This window comes from Equus asinus, chromosome 8 (assembly GCF_041296235.1).
Source record: "Equus asinus isolate D_3611 breed Donkey chromosome 8, EquAss-T2T_v2, whole genome shotgun sequence".
NCBI classification, from domain to species: Eukaryota; Metazoa; Chordata; class Mammalia; order Perissodactyla; family Equidae; genus Equus; species Equus asinus.
The window spans coordinates 21,363,620-21,379,266 of NC_091797.1; the positions used below are offsets into that span (position 1 = coordinate 21,363,620).

Consider the following 15,647-nt stretch of genomic DNA (forward strand, 5'->3'; position numbering starts at 1 on the left):
TGGGCAAATTACTTCATCACGGTGAGCCTCGGTTCCTTCATCTGTAAATGGGGATGATAATTCAGTTGTGTGGTTGTTTTGTGGACTAAACAAGATGACTTATGTAAAGCTCTGAATACAGTTCAAGGCATGTAATGGGTTGTAAAAAATTAGCTACTGTTATTAATAAAATGTGGAATAAAACAGGTTGGTCTAATAGAGGAAAACTGGTAAAAGTCAAAATCAAAGAAAACATAAAATTTAATATGACAGAGCCTCTTGGTCAGGATGGGCTTCTTGTTTACACCAAAGGGCTTATATTGCATTTGGGACATTGCCACTGAGTGGCAGAGAATGTTCCCAAACTCTTCAAACACACCCCATCCATGTGTAGCAGGCTGGGAGGTGGGGGCACGGGAGGGTGATGTTATGCTAAGACGGGTCAGAAGTTCAGAGAAGAGAACCTATTGATCACCTCCCAGGCAGAGTGCCAGGCTCTTTACCTGTGTTACCCAGTTTGATTCCTATGATAACTCTTGTAAGGAGGTGGTAGTAAACACATTTTTTAGATTGAAACCAAGGTTCATACAGGTTAAATAACTTGTCAAGGTCACACAGCTAAAGAACGGCAGAGCTGGAATTTGAACCCAGGTCTCCAAGACTCTGTTATAATTGGAGGAAACTTATAGGTTGTCCAAAAAGGGGTTCTTAGCTACCCACCACCTGCCTTCTGCCTTGCCGCATCCCCACCCACCCACCCATAAGCGAAGACCAAGTTGAGTGAGCCAACAGCAGGCCTCAGCTTGTGCCACCTGGGGCATGCCAGGGCCTGGACCCTCTGGTGCCCTGGAGGACAGTCATGATGCAAGCACAGTCCCCCCCGCCCCAGCAGCCTGGCAGACACTCCTACTCCCCTCCTCACATGTGCCTGGGAGCAGGACTGGGGGGCCCTCCTCAGGAGGTGCTGGGCACAGCCTCATTCTTCCTGGGCTGCTGCAGACCCAGGGAGAGGCTAGAGAGTGGTATTGGGCAGAGAAGCCCAGGCCCTCTGGCTGCCCCCTCACCCAGGGAAGTGGAGCAGGGAGCAGCCAGACCTCTGCCCAGGGACCCAGGCAGGTGGCAGCACAGAGCCCCAAGGGCAGCTGGCCCCTCTGACCTCTCCTCTCCACTTCCCAAGCGTCTTTCTCTTCTGGGGAACAAGGCGCCAAAGCTTTGGAATTGTCCTCCCCAAGCGGTCAAGAAGGCCAGGAGGGACAAGGGGCACCCCCTCCCCCCAACAGGGCCTTTGCCCCACTCCCAGTTCCGCGTCTGAATCCTCTTCCCACCGCACCCTCCGACGCAGGCCCGGGCGGCTCATGAATGAACTGCACTGTGTGGGGCGCAAGGAGAGGACACGCTCCCGGGGCCAGCCGCCTCCTCAGCCCGCCGACCAGTCCCCAGACCGGCCGGGGGCAGCGGCCGGCCTCGTGCCAGCACCTGAGAACCCTGCCCTTGCCCGAGCTCGAATCCCTGCTCCGGGCCGGCCTCGGGGGTACTTGGCCCCGGGAGCAAGAGACAAGATAAAAGAGACCGAGGCCATCGGACTTGGCGACCCTGGAATTCAAAACTCGGGGGCGGGGGCGGCCGGTTCCCAAAGCGGCGGCGGGCTGATGGGGCGCAGCTGGAAACCCGGAGGGGCGCAGAGCGGACGCGCACCTGGACCGGGCAGGTGGGCGAAGAGTGGCGCTAGGCGGGCGGGGGCGGGGGTCCCATCTCTCAGGATCTCCCAAGGGGTGGGGACAGAGGGCGGTGCACATCTGGACCCCCCGCGGGGATCGGAGGACTCCTATTTGGCTCAGGATGGTGCGGGGTTGGGGGCAGCGCGCGGCACCACCGGGTCCCGCGGGCCCGGGCACCTCTGAGTCCCGCAGGAGGCTGAAGGGAGGGGACGCGCAGCTGAGTCCGGGGTTTTTCTTTGGGTGGTGGTGGGATCCTCAAAGAAAAGAGGGGGCTCGGAAAGGGTCGCGTACTCACCCCCAGGCGCAGACTCGGCTCCGGCTCGGAGCCCCGGGCTGGGGCGGGGCGGGGCTGGGGGAGGGGGAGGGGGAGTCGCTGGGCGGCTCGAGCTCCGGGCTCCTGCGGCGGCCGCGGCAGCGTCTGGGGGAGGGGGAGCGGGAGCGGGAGGGGGAGGAGAAGGGGCGGAGCCTCACAGGCCCCACCCCCTACGCCGAACACGCAAGGCGCGCGCGCACGCTCAGATCGCCGCCGCCCGGCGGGCCCGGCGCGCAGGCGCATTGGCAGGCCGCGTGGGGGCAGGCGGCCCCTGGCGAGTGCTGCCCGTGGCTGGATAGTCCAGGGCGGCCGGAGCGGTACGGTGGGGCGGGAACGGGGCGTCGCGCTCCCAGCTTCACTTCCCCTCTCCTTCCCTCCAGCGATAGAGGGGGCTCTCCCCGGGGTGGCGAGTAAGGCTAGAGTGGGAGCATACTGGGCCCTTAGCGGCAGAGGGACAGTGGGAGGGTCCCGACGGGGAGGGGAGGCCTCTGAGCCGGACCCTCCTCCTCCTCTGCCCTCCCCGAGGGCGGCCGGAGCTCCCGCGGCCTGGCCGACCCCGCGCCCCGGGCCCGCGCTCACCTGCCTTCCCGGGGATGTGCGGCCAGGCCTGGGCGCCGTGGCCTCCGCCGGTCCCGCGGGCGCGGCTCCTCGAGTTTGTCTGCGTTTCTCGTCCTCCTCCCCGCTCCCAGGTTGTGCTAAGATGACCGTGACTCGTTTGCCAGGCGCTTCTGTGGTGCGGAGAGTGAGTCCACGGCTTTAACTGTCTTGCCGATGAGTGGCTCCCCCGGTTCCAGGGGGTTCCCTGGTTTCTCATTTCACCAGAGGCTGCGTCTGTCGGGAATTAAGACTGGAAAGAGGGTGAGAGAGAGGGGGTGTGCACACTCCTGTAGATCGCCCACACAGACAGATCACAAAAGCATGCGGAGTACCAACGTCCGTTTGATTTTGGGTTCCTGGAAGGCTCTCTTCCCTCCAAGCTTGAAGTGGGGTGGTTTGGGGACAAAAAGGAAGTACTATTGCTTTCCACAGTGGACAGTAAATGAACTTTGCCACCCGAAGAGATTGAATGGACTGAATTTATAAAGAAGTTAACAAAGGGCATATGACAGAGTCACCTTGGGTTACTTACGAAAAGCTGGGAGGTTGGGATATACTTAAACCCAGGTCCTGGACAGGGAAGGACACTGCCTACCTGGGTGTGTCATGTTCTGGTGGTTGGTCAGTGTTTCTGCTGTCTGCTGGCTTTTTGTTGTTGTTTTTTGCTGAAGAAGATTCACCCTGAGCTAACATCTTTTGCCAGTCTTCCTCTATTTTGTATGTGGGTTACTGCCACAACATGGCAACCGATGAGTGGCACAGGTCCAGGTCCACACTGGAGAACCGAACCTGGGCCATGGAAGTGGAGTGTGCCAAACTTAACCACTAGGCCACTTGCTGGCTCCTGTCTTTTTAAAGGGTTCATTAGTAGCTTGCAGAATGCAGCTGTAGGGTTTGATTTATTGCAGTTCAGACTGAACTGCCATTCAAACTGAATCCCGTTGGTTTATCAGAAATCAGTTTAGTGAAACACAACCATCATTAAAAAAAGTGGAATAAGATAGGAGAGAACATTGTACTTAGTAAGGGTAAGTGTTGTTTCTTGACATTTGCTTCAGGTATACACGTGCGTGTGAGTGCGTTAGAAGATGTTAGACAATGTGTTTCTGTGTCACAGAAAAGTTTGAAGCATACTGGTCTCCTGTGCCCTGCTGTTTGCCTTCTTGCCTCCCTCAGCCTGAGTTTTCAGTCACTAAGTCTTGTCCACGAGGATGCGGTTAGCACAGCAGGACTATCCCGTAAAGAACAGAGTGGATCTCTTTCCTGGGGGAGGTTACTGCCCAAAAAGAAAGACAGTTCACTCTTTACTCATTGGAATATGTGGAGTTGAAGAAGAGGGTTTTGTCGGGGGAGGAAGGAGTTTGGCTTACCTGGGAAGGACAGAAGGGAAGATGAGGTGAAGCCGTCTTTGGTCGACTGCCAGATGGGAGAGTCTAAGTTTGGATTCTGAGAGTTGTTTTGGGTGGGAGCAAGCAGTTTAGATGAAAAGGGATCTGCTCTAGTTGTTTTTCTCCCTTGGATGGAAGTGTCCGTTTTAACCTTAGAGCTTCTTGGATATTTATTTCGTGTGGAACTTTGTACATACTGTGTTGACTTTATGATTGTGAAGCTGGTATGATCCATTGCCAAATAGCACCTGTGATGGCTATCTGGAAAGTGGAAATGGAGGCCATGGTTACTCTGTTTTTGGACCTCTGAGGATCACTAGGAGGCATGTCTTTTTTTTTTTTTTTTTTTTCCTTTTTCTCCCCAAAGCCCCCCGGTACATAGTTGTACATTCTTAGTTGTGGGTCCCTCTAGTTGTGGCATGTGGGATGCCGCCTCAGCATGGCTTGATGAGCGGTGCCATGTCCGTGCCCAGGATTCGAACCTGCGAAACCCTGGGCTGCTGAAGTGGAGCGCACAAACTTAACCACTTGGCCACGGGACGGACCCAGGAGGCATTTCTTATGTATTATTATTTTTAATAATACAGTTATGAATCTGAACATGTGGTGGATTCCTAATCTATTTCTGCCTGTGCCTAATTAGGGTCACACATATTAACACAGAGAGAAGAGGAAACATTTCATAAGGCCTGAAATGAGAGTTGAATTAAGTGTACTGTGGAATCCATGAAGGCACAGTGGCCAAGATGTTTTATTATTGCCCCAGAATATCAAGGGTAGAAACCTTCCCAAGAGTCCATTTTTCAGGTGGTTCTCTGTTGGCCACTGAACATGATTATTTAGACTCTCCTCAGCATCTAGAATCTTAGATAATGCAAGAGTCCTTTAAAGCCTGTCTTGCCCCACTCTTATATTGGGGGATTATCACAGCTGGACCCACGTAAGATGGATTTTCCTCTTATTTCATTTTTATGGTTGTGTGGGGGCTTGAGGGGGAGATCTCAAAAACCAAGTTATCATTTAGCCTTCCTTTTTTTTAAATTTTTTCTTTTGAGGAAGATTAGCCCTGAGCTAACATCTGCCAATCCTCCTCTTTTTTTCTGAGGAAGACTAGCCCTTAGCTAACATCTGTGCCCATCTTCCTCTACTTTATATGTGGGATTCCTGCCACAGCATGGCTTATCATGCATGCCATGTCTGCACCCAGGATCGGAACCGCTGAACCCTGGGGCGCCAAAGCGGAACATGCAAACTTAACTGCTGCGCCACTGGGCTGACCCCTAGCCTTCCTTTTTATTTTTTATTTATTTATTTGCTGAAGACGATTTGCCTTGAGCTAACAACTGTTGCCAATCTTCCTCTTTTTGTATGTGAGCTGCTAGCACAGCATGGCTATGACCAGTGGTGTAGGTCCACACCCAGGGAACTGAACCTGGGCTGCCAAAGTGGAGCACGCTAATCTTAACCACTAGGCCACTGGGGCTGGCCCTTAGCCTTCCTTTTTAGAGGTTGATGGTTTGTTGTGGGTTGCCTATATTAACAATGACAACCAGCGTATAAGAGAGGACTATGATTCAGATCCCAGAAATGTTGCTCTGGGTTGGGTAATATGCTCTCTTATTACAAAAGGTGCTAGGTGGCTTATTATTCACTAGTGAAACAATGCAGAGTGGGAAAGTCTCCTTGTCAAATACTTAAATAAAATCACCTGTGTCTTTAGAAAAGAGGGAGCACTTTTCCATGTCTACTTTAAACTGAAAAACACTTTTACGACTGAGTGATTTTAAGGAGACTCCCATGGTGCTGCCCTGAGAATCAGGGAGTGAGGCTGTTCTCCCTGGTCAGGATCTGGGAAACAAACTGCGTATCCTACAGACCTGGTCCCTACTGGTTAATTCAGAGGGGGATTCCTCCCTTTAAAATGGTCACTTACAGAGGCCAGGCTGGTGGTGTAGTGGTTAAGTTTGTGTGCTCCCCTTTGGTGGCCCCAGGTTCACCGATTCTGATCCTGGGCGTGAACCAACACTGCTCATCAAGCCACGCTGTGGCAGCATCCCACATAAAGTAGAAGAAGATTGGCACAGATGTTAGCTCAGGGCCAATCTTCCTCACACACACACACACACACACACACACAAATCACTTACATGAGTGAAGCTAAAGCACCTTCACTTCCATGCCTCTTTGTCTTCCCAGTTACCCTTGCTTGACAGAGAATTTGATGCCTGGAGAAGTTGATTCCAAGGTCACAGACTTAACAAGAGAAGAGGGGCAGAGTGGGTGGAGGAGATATGCTTTCTATCAGCAGCATTCCCTCTTTGAGTCCAGGGACTCCCCGAGGCTTCTCCTTTCCCCCACTGCCCATCTACCCACTCGACAACTGCGTAAACCTGGCTCCTTGTCACTGGCCCACTAGAGATAGTAATAGGGAGGAAATATGTGTGTGATTAAGTAGGACTTAACTTTTCTTTGTGCAGTTTCTTTGAGTTTGACCATACTGATAATTACAAACTTATTTCTGGACTATAGGTATTTGCACACCTGTGAGGTGGGAATGGAGGGGGAGCAAAGCTAGAAGAGAGAAACTCTAGACACTGAAAAACCAGCTTGAATAATTGAGAACTGTCAGATATATTTAAGAACCACTGCTTTAAATACTTTTGTAACAAGGTGGGGCCTAAGGTAAATAAACAAATATAGGACAAGAACCCTGGAGATGTTTTTCTTTTGTGAACCAAATTGAGAAATGAGGTGCTCAGTGGCAGCCATAGTAGAAACAGTCCATCATGCATTGAGGGATGCGTTGCTTATTAATAGCGACACTGAAAACTCACACCTTGGCAGGTGAATCAGATGAGTTTCAGCTTTGGTCCTAGGCTGTGCTGGGTGTAGTGCAGATATTTATTGAAAAGATAGCCTTTTAATTTCTGAGTTTTTAAAGATTTTGTGGCAGCCTAGACAGGAGAAAGAGTACTTGCCCAGCGTGTGGTGTATTTGTTTCTGTGAAGTTTATTAGTGGTTAAAGCAGCGTCTCAGCTGTGCAGGCATTGTGCAAGGTGTAATGGAAACAGCCTTCTAACCTTGGACAAGTTAACAGTTGCTTAGCAATTCGGACTTCATTTCTCTATCTGCAAAATGATTCTTACTCTATTGAGCCCCCGGAACTGTTCAGAATCCTTAGTATCAAGCCCCTGCTGGCTGTTGCTCTTTGTTATTTGTGTTTCCCTTGGGTGCTCAGGAGTGAAATCATCCAAGAAAGTGATCTGTGGGAAAGTACTTGGAGAACTGTAACATGTTATACTATGTGAGGTTAAAAACCCCCAAAACTTCCTGAAAGAGAATCGTTGGACAACAAAACAGTGATGAGTTCTTAAGCAACAAATAAGAGTGCTTCTGGGTCCAGAATGGCTGGGGCGAAACCTGCAGAAGATGGGAGGGATTGTTTCTGTGTGGCACGGTGCAGGCTCCAGGGAGTTCCTTTTTCTGACCCCTGGAGGCTGCTAGGCCTCTGCTTTAATGCAGAACAACATTTTACACCTTTACACCAGGCGGAGTTTGTCCTCTTTGTGGCTGGGCGTGTATTTGACTTCTCTCAGTGTTTCTTTTCTCTTCCATTACTTACTAACAGAATCTCCTTTAAACACTCCTTTGTGATTGTGTGAACTTTTTATTTGTTTTGTCTCTTTTCTTTAGAACCCATTGCTCTTGAAAGACCTTTAAAATGTATATAGCATGCTGGGCACCTAAAGATGGCAATTGTTCAAGTGGAAACAATGTATAATTATATATAGGTCTGTGATACTAAGTACAACATTTTGATGATTCGAAAAGCTTAAGTAGTGGTACTTTCCAGCTTTCCACAAAGCATCAGAGGTGTAGGCTCTTTCTGTCTGCTTTTCCAGCTGAGTCTCTATGTATTAAAATTAGCTAAAAATGCGCTCCCAGGGCCTACGATGCTGTCTCAACTCTCTGGGAGCCTGGGTGAAGGGCACAAGAAAGGCCACCAACCCCCCAACATGGAGCCTCTCTGGAGCTAGAGGATGAATTGCAATTGCAAATTAATTTTATTCATTTAACAACTGCTCACTGAGCTCCGTTTGTGTGCCAGGCACTGTTCTGAGCCCTGAGTATGCCACACTATACAGAGTAGGCAGGCACGGTCCCTGTCCTCACAGAGCGTATACTTCCAATGGGACCTATAAGGTGATACCCAGTGAAAAACTCACCTGTGTGTCCTTGAAATCTACAGTCCCCTCTGGCCTCCCCAGCTGAAGGGAGATCTTAAACCAGGATGGAAAATGAGCACGGCTCTTGGAGTGTATTAAGTAGTTTCTTTTTCCTTTTTCCACCCTCCCTCCTTTCCTTCTTTCTCTCTCCTTCTCTCCCTTCCTCCCCTTTCTCTGGAGAGGTTGTGATTCATACTCTAAACCTGGAGGGCAGTACTCAGCGCTGACCGGGAAGTGGCATGAGAAGCCATGTTTGGCACTGGAGTCTCCGGAATACTTGGCCTCTTCTGAGTGAGAGTGTTGTAGAGGAGGAAATATCACTGGCATTACTTTCCGTGCAAACACAAGACTCAGAATAACATTACTTGTGAAACAAAGCATTGTATGTAGACTACATCTGAAGTGAATCAGGGCCTGTGTCTACAGGATGGATTTATGCTGGGAAATAACATCAAGGTCAATCAAAGTTGCTTTGAACTGAATTGCTGCTTCCATTACTCTTCCCTGCTCTGAACCAGTTATTTAGTGGGGGGATGAGGTGTTTTTCCATGGTGGGCAGTGTGGGCACCAGGCCCAGGAGATGATGTCAGGGGCCTGTAAACATAGCAGGGCTGACCCTCCCCTGGCCAGCACCATGGTCCTAAAGCAAGTTGTGTGTGATGTCCTTGGTTCCTGAGATACAGATAAGACGAGCCATGGGTGGGGAGCTGTCTTTCTGTTGGCTACCTCATTTATTTCATTCAACAAATGTTTATTGCACTCCTTCTCTATCAGGACCTATTGGGATCTTTGCTGGAGTGGGACTGGAGGGGACCACAGGTTGTTTTGTTGTTGTTGTTGTTTTTGAGAAATAAGAGACATAGAGTAAGTGAATATATTGGGTTCTTTTGTGCTGTCAAGTTCATAGGAATGCTTACTGTTGTCCATTGATGTCTTAAGTCCTTTGGGTCTGGAGGTCACTATCAGATACACCAAAGAGTTAGTGAAAAGTCTTTGAATCGGGCCTTTTCCTGTGAAAATGGAAGTGCTCCCTGGAGACAGTTATGTTCCTCTTGTGTCTGAGGGCAGTATAAGTCATCCTTACCACCTGAGTCTCTGATTCCGGAATTCCTGTAGTGAGTTCAAATGCCGTGCTATCAAGATTCCTGTGGTTTCTGAATTTTGGATATTGAGTATCAGGGACTAGAATGGTAAGGGATATCAGCCTTATCTCAAAAAAAATGTCCAGATTTGTTCAGTGTCTGCGTTTGGACAGTGAATGTGGGCGCAATGAGAGTCTCTTTGGCATGGGTACCCAGATGCCCTCAGGGTCAGGAGGGGTGGCAACTGATGTTGCAGTTTTGCACGAGGCTTCTTAGAGGAACTGTGTTTGGAGCTGGGTCGGACTAGGCTGGGCAGACATGGGTGTAGGTTGTGGGGTTGACTTGTGAGCAAGGCGTGGAGAGGAGGCCTGGGTTTGGGTTTGTGCACAGACTGCTGTGCAGGTTTTAGGGAGGTGCCTTGAGTGGTGGAGTTTGTTATACCCAAGTCAGGAAAGCTGTGGGAAGGCCCAGGCCCTTCTCCAGTTCTTGGACTAATGTAAGTGTTGTTGAGGAAGCGTGCAGTGGGGAGAGGCAGGATGCTCAGGAGAGGGGGTGTGGGTGGTGCCGGCTAATCTTGAGGGTTCTGTGGGGGAGCTGAGGAGCCTCTTTTCTCCCAGCGAGCGAGAGCACAGTCCTCCAGCATCAGATGGGAAAGCTTGGCTGAGATGGGAGGTAACTGCAGTGTGAACCAGAAAGACTGCTTTTAGAGCTTTTTTTTCCCTTTAAGCCAATTTTTAGTTATTGCTCAGAGTGTGGAGCTCTTCTTGCCACCTATACTGTGAATTGTCTTCAAAACTTAAATTGGATTAAAGTGAATAATTTTCACCTGGTCTTTGTCTACATTTCCGTTGATTCTTCAGGTGTTAAGTTGGATATGAGTAAAATGTGCCTGTAATGTCAGTATTCTTCATGGAACAAGGATGATTTAACAGTTGGAAAAATATTAATATTTAAATTAAAGTTACCTTGTTAACTGTTGAGTAAGAACATGGGCTCAGGAAGCTGACTACTGGGGTTCAAATTTCGACTTTGTTACTCCTAGCTCTGTGACTTTCGGCAAATTATCTAACCTCTCTGGGTCTCCTTTCCTTGCATATAAAATGGGGCTGATAATAGTCCCGTTTCGTTGAGTTCTTGTGAGGCTTAAATGAGATTATGGTGTAAAGCACTTGGCCTGGTGCCTGACACATTATTACTACTTGACACATTTCCGTAAGGAAAGACAACAGAAAGGGACCAGATGACCCTTAAAGCTGCTCCTCACCTTGAGCTCCCTTGTGTGTGTGAAGTGAGCTTTGTACAGCAGAGTGAGGCCATAGGGTGTGGTGGGAAGACCCTTGGATTGAAGCTGCGTCCACTTCTGGTTCTGGTTCTGCCCTTGGCTAGTTGTCGGGCTTTATGCAAGTCACTTCCTCTTTCTGTAGCTCAGTTTCCTAATCTGTGAAATGAGATGTGACTGGATGACGGCGATGCTGCTGCTGCTGCTGAAGACAGCTGATAGGTGCTGAGTGCCGGGCACTGTGCCCCGTGCTTGCATGGCTGTGCTCGTGACCGCCTTGTGAGTAGACGGTGCCGAAGGGATACCGAAGCTTGTAGTTGCTTGTCTGTGTCACCTAGCCGTAAAGGTAAAGCTGGCCTCATCTGATGGTCTTCCATCCTGTGTGTCAGGTATTAATAGTTCCATAAGTTAGCTGCCTTCTATTGCACTTAGTTTTCTGCTTATAGTTACATTTTGGCCAGTGCTTCCTGGGATGTCTTAAGGAAAACACTGGAGAGTAAGCTAGTGACTTGAGGCTAAATTGTAGTTAATAAGCATTTCTGGAGTGTCTAGATATTCCTGTGGAAGTAAATAGTGGGTTTCCCCCACCTTTATTAAATAAAATCTTATCTGAGCTGCTTTGAACTTAGGCGAGGCAAGGCTGTGTGTAAATAGCACAGTGGTAGAGGCCTTTCTCAGCACAGCTCTCGATGCGGCCCTCTGCAGCTGCACATTTAGATGGAACAACAGCGTGTTTTGCAGCCGGAATTACTAGCTGGCTGTGGGTTTTTCTTAAACATGCCCCTAACTGACGCCGTGGTGTTGCAGGAAACTGGGAGTTGCCGTATTTGTGGTGCCAGGGAGCCACAGGGTTCCGGTTCTGCCACTTGGAGTTATGGGTGTTGGGTTGGCATTTGCTCTTTCATCTCCAGCTTGCTCCCCAAACCCCACTTTCAGCCACAGTATGGGCTGGTAGTTTTTCTGTGTTCTAATGTTTGGGAGACTGACCCAATAGAGACCTTGGTCAGTGACTTGGTAAGGGAATCCCTTGGCTCTCCTTTGCCAGCCTTGAGCTATCCAGGTGCTCTAGCTTTTACACTTAGGGGAAAGGCGATGTGGTGACTGACAACCTGAGCAGTTGCTCAGATAATCTGCTTGCTTTCAGGGAGTAAAAGTTCTGGTTTCAGGAGGCCCATGAGTGTCCACAGGGGTGGGAGGGTGCAGGTTTTCGTCTGTGGAGGACTTGGCGAGCGGTCACTGGGTGTATACCAGAGGATTTCTGCTTTCCTGCTGCCAGTGGAAGTGATGTCCTGATGAAGGCGTTCTCTCTGCTGTGGTCTTACTTATGGCAAGAACTGTTGGGGGCCATTCCAGCTCTGACCCCAGTTAGAATATGAGTCAGCAGAATTGTAGCTGAAGTTCCATCTAATCGTTTGTGTATCTTTTAACCACTAAGATTTATATTTAGTGACTGATGATCTGTGCTAAAAGTGCCATCTCCCACACAAGCCCCCAACAGTCTTTTACAAAAAACACTGGCTCTGAGTGAGGACGCTGACTTAGAAATAAATCCTTTCCCTCCTCTTTTTCTGCAGGATTTGCCATCTTGGGATCCCATGGCTTTCTTTACTGGGCTCTGGGGCCCCCTTACCCATGTAAGCAGAGTACTCAGCCAGCGCTGTTTCAGGTAACTTTCCCATTAAGTTCTCAAAACCGTGTCTTTGAGTAAGCCTCCCATCAGGGCTGGGTATTATGGTGACTAGAAGGATAGTGGAAACTCAGGGAGGTAGGTTTGGGGTCAGGGAAAGCTAAAGGAATCAGACTCAGCTGGGGTTTGGTCTAGGCCAGGTGAGGGGACAGGTAAGGGGTGATGTTGCTCTGGGAGGTGGGGCAGGGAATGGCACATGGTCGAAGATGCAGCTTTCTAGTCCCTGCCATACTTGCGGTGAATCTGATGTCTCTCGACCCTGTTATTCCCCAAGTGCATTAAAACCTTCTCTTTTAAAAATGGAATCTTCTTTTGAAAGTTACATGCTTATTACCAAAAATTCAAACATGATAGAAGTGTGACAACCTTGCCTCCTTTTAGATGCTGAGCCAGGACGGAGAGCATGGCTTACATTCCTGTTGGCAAACATGCCTTTTGGCTCCATTCGTGCACTCATTCCACAAGCCTTTCCTGAGCACTGTGCTGGGGTTGGTCCTGGAGACATGAATAAGAACTGCTTCCTGCCCTGGAAGAGTTCTCACAGTTGGCCACGGGGGCAAACTTGGAAACAAATAACTAAGAAAATGTGACAAGTATAATAATAGAGGTTTGTGTGGTGCTTTGAAAGGCCTGAGACAGGAGTTGCTAATGGAGGAGGAAAGGAGAGTGGAGGCGGCCTTCCCAGAAGGGAAGTGGGAGCAGCCCTGTCCAGGCCTCCAGGGACAGCTGCGAGGCATGGCGTGCTTGGCGAGCTCCAGGGGTTCTTGGCCCCTGGGGCACAGAATGGGTGTGTGAGTGGTAGGAGATGGTGTGCTTGGCGAGCTCCAGAGGTTCTCGGCCCCTGGGGCACAGAATGGGTGTGTGAGTGGTAGGAGATGGTGTGCTTGGCGAGCTCCAGAGGTTCTCGGCCCCTGGGGCACAGAATGGGTGTGTGAGTGGTAGGAGATGATGGATCTCAGAAGGCAGGTAGATTGGGGCCAGGTTGTTGACAGTGTAGACAGTGGGGAACCATTGCACAATTCTAAGCAGGGGAGTGGCCTCAGTTTTATATTCCAAAAAGAGCTCTTTGTCAGCAGTCAGGCACACTGGGAACCAGTTAGGACACCAATGTAACAATCTTGGTGGAAGAGAGTGAGCTGCTGGATTCAGGAAGTGCCAATGGGGTGGAGGGAAAGGACAGAGGTGCTTGGGAGGTAGATCAGTAGGACTTGGCAGACAGTAGATGTTGATGGAAAGTGAGGTTTATGGCTTGGGAGCTGGAGTTTCTGGAGAAGTCATTGTCTAGCTAGGACATGCAGCAGTGGGAGGAGGTTTACAAGGCCGGGCAATGAGGTCAGTGTGGGACCTACTGAGCTTGCAGTATCTGTAGGACACATTGTGGGGAGTTTAGAGTGGAAATACAGGACTAGAATATAGGAGAGCAGTGAGGCTGGAGATGGAATTTACTAGTTGGAAGCAATGTGGAACGAGAGGAGAGGACCTAGGATTACTAGGGAGAACACTAGTGCTTAAAGTGCTAGCATCAGGAAAATAGAAATCCCACTGACATCAGGTTGCTTAATAATAGCTTAGCTGCCTTTAATAGGTACTCGTTAAAAAAAAATCCTTTTGGGGCTGGCCCCATGGCCTAGTGGTTACGTTCAGCACGCTCTGCTTCAGTGGCCCAGGTTCAGTTCCCTGGCATGGACCTGCACCACTAGTCAGTGGCCATGCTGTGGCGGCAACTCACATACAAAATAGAGGAAGACTGGCAACAGATGTTAGCTCAGGGTGAATCTTCCTCAGGAAAAAGAAAAAATTTCCTTTCTAGCTGGGAAAATTGCCTTAAAACAAAGATTGGCACCTTGACTTATTTCTGGTTTCTGCTATGTTGTTTCAAGGGACTCCCTTAGCAAACCTACTCATGCATGTCTTCTGGTTCCAGCAACACAAAGATGAGAAAATTTGGGAATCAGGTTTTACAGGCTAGGCAGTGGGTAAGGCTTGGCCTGTGGGTATTTCCTTCATCCTCAGAGTCTTTTTGGAAACCAAAGGCTTTAAGTTGAGGCTGCCATGAACTTTGTTGTAACAGAAAGTCAGGTTCTGTTTAAAACCCATCCAAATCGAGATATTGACCTGGCAGCAGAAGCTTTGGCTGTAAGGGAACTGTCTTGGGTACAGGGAAGTCTGCATGCACCCAACTCTGTCAAGGCCCTGGCTTGTGGTCTGTTGAGCATATGGTTGCTGATGTGTACCCTCTCCCAAGCTTTGCCCTCTTGGAAGCCTCTGCACCCTGACCAGGAGAGATATAGACCTCAGGCTTGTTTTTCTCTCCCACCAGCACCACTGGGAGCCTCAGTGCAATTCAGAAGATGACGCGGGTGCGTGTGGTAGACAACAGTGCCCTGGGGAACACCCCATACCATCGCCCTCCTCGTTGCATCCACGTCTATAACAAGAATGGGGTTGGCAAGGTGGGTGACCGGATACTGCTGGCCATCAAGGGACAGAAGAAAAAGGCACTCATTGTGGGGCATCGCATGCCTGGTCCTCGGATGACCCCGAGGTTTGACTCCAACAACGTGGTCCTCATTGAGGACAATGGCAACCCTGTGGGGACCCGAATTAAGACACCCATCCCTACCAGCCTACGCCAGAGGGAAGGCGAGTTTTCCAAGGTGCTGGCCATTGCGCAGAACTTTGTGTGAGCAGAGCCCAGGCCGCTGGCTGCCGTGGGGCTCACGAATGGAGCAGTTCTGAGAACTGTGCCTCTGCTGAGAGGGAGCTTGGGGCCCTGGGACTGGGGAACAGTGTCTTATGAGAAAATAAACATATTCATATATATTTCTTCCTGAGCTTTCTGGGATGTGGTTGTGAGGTAAATGGCACTGAAGCAGTTAAAGTTGGCTCACTTGTGTCTGGCCACACGAGATGGCAGTCTTTGCATGGGGTAGCCTGTGAGCATCCACGATTATCAGGCTTTGAAAATTGAGGTACAAACCAAATGCCAGTTTATGAATGTACAGTGGAATCTGTCACTTTCTAACCAGGCAGACTTTTTTTTTTTACTCCCACTATCCAAAGTATCCTCTTCCTGTGTCAGAGGGCCTGAGATGTTAAATGGTTATAAAGATTACTGGGTTAGCATGAAGAAGAGCAGAGGGACTTGTGTAATCTAGTGGAACATTGCCTTAGGCTTCAATAGAACCCGGGCAGTAATCCTTTCTCTACTGTGGAGTACCCTCTGCTAGGGACCAAAATGCTCCTCTGTGCCCATAGCAGAAAGCTTCCTTCTTTGACTGCCGGGAAGTGGACTAGCCCTTGTAGTTTGCAGATGACTTAATCTTGGGCCTGTGCAGGTGATTCAGTGACAATTATCTTCTGTTTATTTGTTGGTCT

General features: G+C 49.6%; 2 protein-coding genes across 14 annotated transcripts in view; one reads left to right on the forward strand and one right to left on the reverse strand.

Moving 5' to 3' along the window:
• The window catches only part of TMEM63B (transmembrane protein 63B), a 23,870-nt gene extending 21,041 nt beyond the window's left edge, over positions 1-2,829 (reverse strand). For 2 of the 6 annotated variants that reach the window (XM_070514854.1, XM_070514853.1), the window contains exon 1: positions 1,993-2,118. The gene's annotated coding sequence lies outside the window, so the exon portion shown is untranslated. Of the gene's footprint in view, positions 1-1,992; positions 2,189-2,589 lie in introns of those variants that run through there. The other 4 variants (XM_044776757.2, XM_044776755.2, XM_070514855.1 and 1 more) reach the window with 4 other exon arrangements.
• MRPL14 (mitochondrial ribosomal protein L14) lies at positions 1,194-15,092 on the forward strand. Of its 8 annotated transcripts, XM_070514856.1 has the most exons (4): positions 2,223-2,327; positions 2,700-2,868; positions 12,157-12,248; positions 14,590-15,092. In XM_070514856.1, the coding sequence occupies exons 2-4, from the start codon at positions 2,782-2,784 to the stop codon at positions 14,954-14,956; spliced, it is 546 nt and encodes a 181-aa protein (XP_070370957.1). In that variant the 5' UTR covers positions 2,223-2,327; positions 2,700-2,781; the 3' UTR covers positions 14,957-15,092. The 8 variants fall into 8 exon arrangements, with proteins under 8 accessions (XP_044632697.1, XP_044632694.1, XP_014692948.2 ...); XM_044776762.2 differs by lacking the exons at positions 2,223-2,327; positions 2,700-2,868 and adding an exon at positions 1,194-1,687; XM_014837462.3 differs by lacking the exon at positions 2,700-2,868 and having other exon boundaries at positions 2,191-2,327.
• Positions 15,093-15,647: the final 555 nt, after the last annotated feature.

Bases quoted from the DNA above. Each gene is read 5' to 3' on its own strand.
- MRPL14 (XM_070514856.1), top strand. From the start codon at position 2,782: ATGAGTGGCTCCCCCGGTTCCAGGGGGTTCCCTGGTTTCTCATTTCAC. The intron at 2,869-12,156 runs GTGAGAGAGAGG...CTTTTTCTGCAG, and splicing joins GAATTAAGACTGGAAAGAGG to GATTTGCCATCTTGGGATCC. The intron at 12,249-14,589 runs GTAACTTTCCCA...CTCTCCCACCAG, and splicing joins CTCAGCCAGCGCTGTTTCAG to CACCACTGGGAGCCTCAGTG.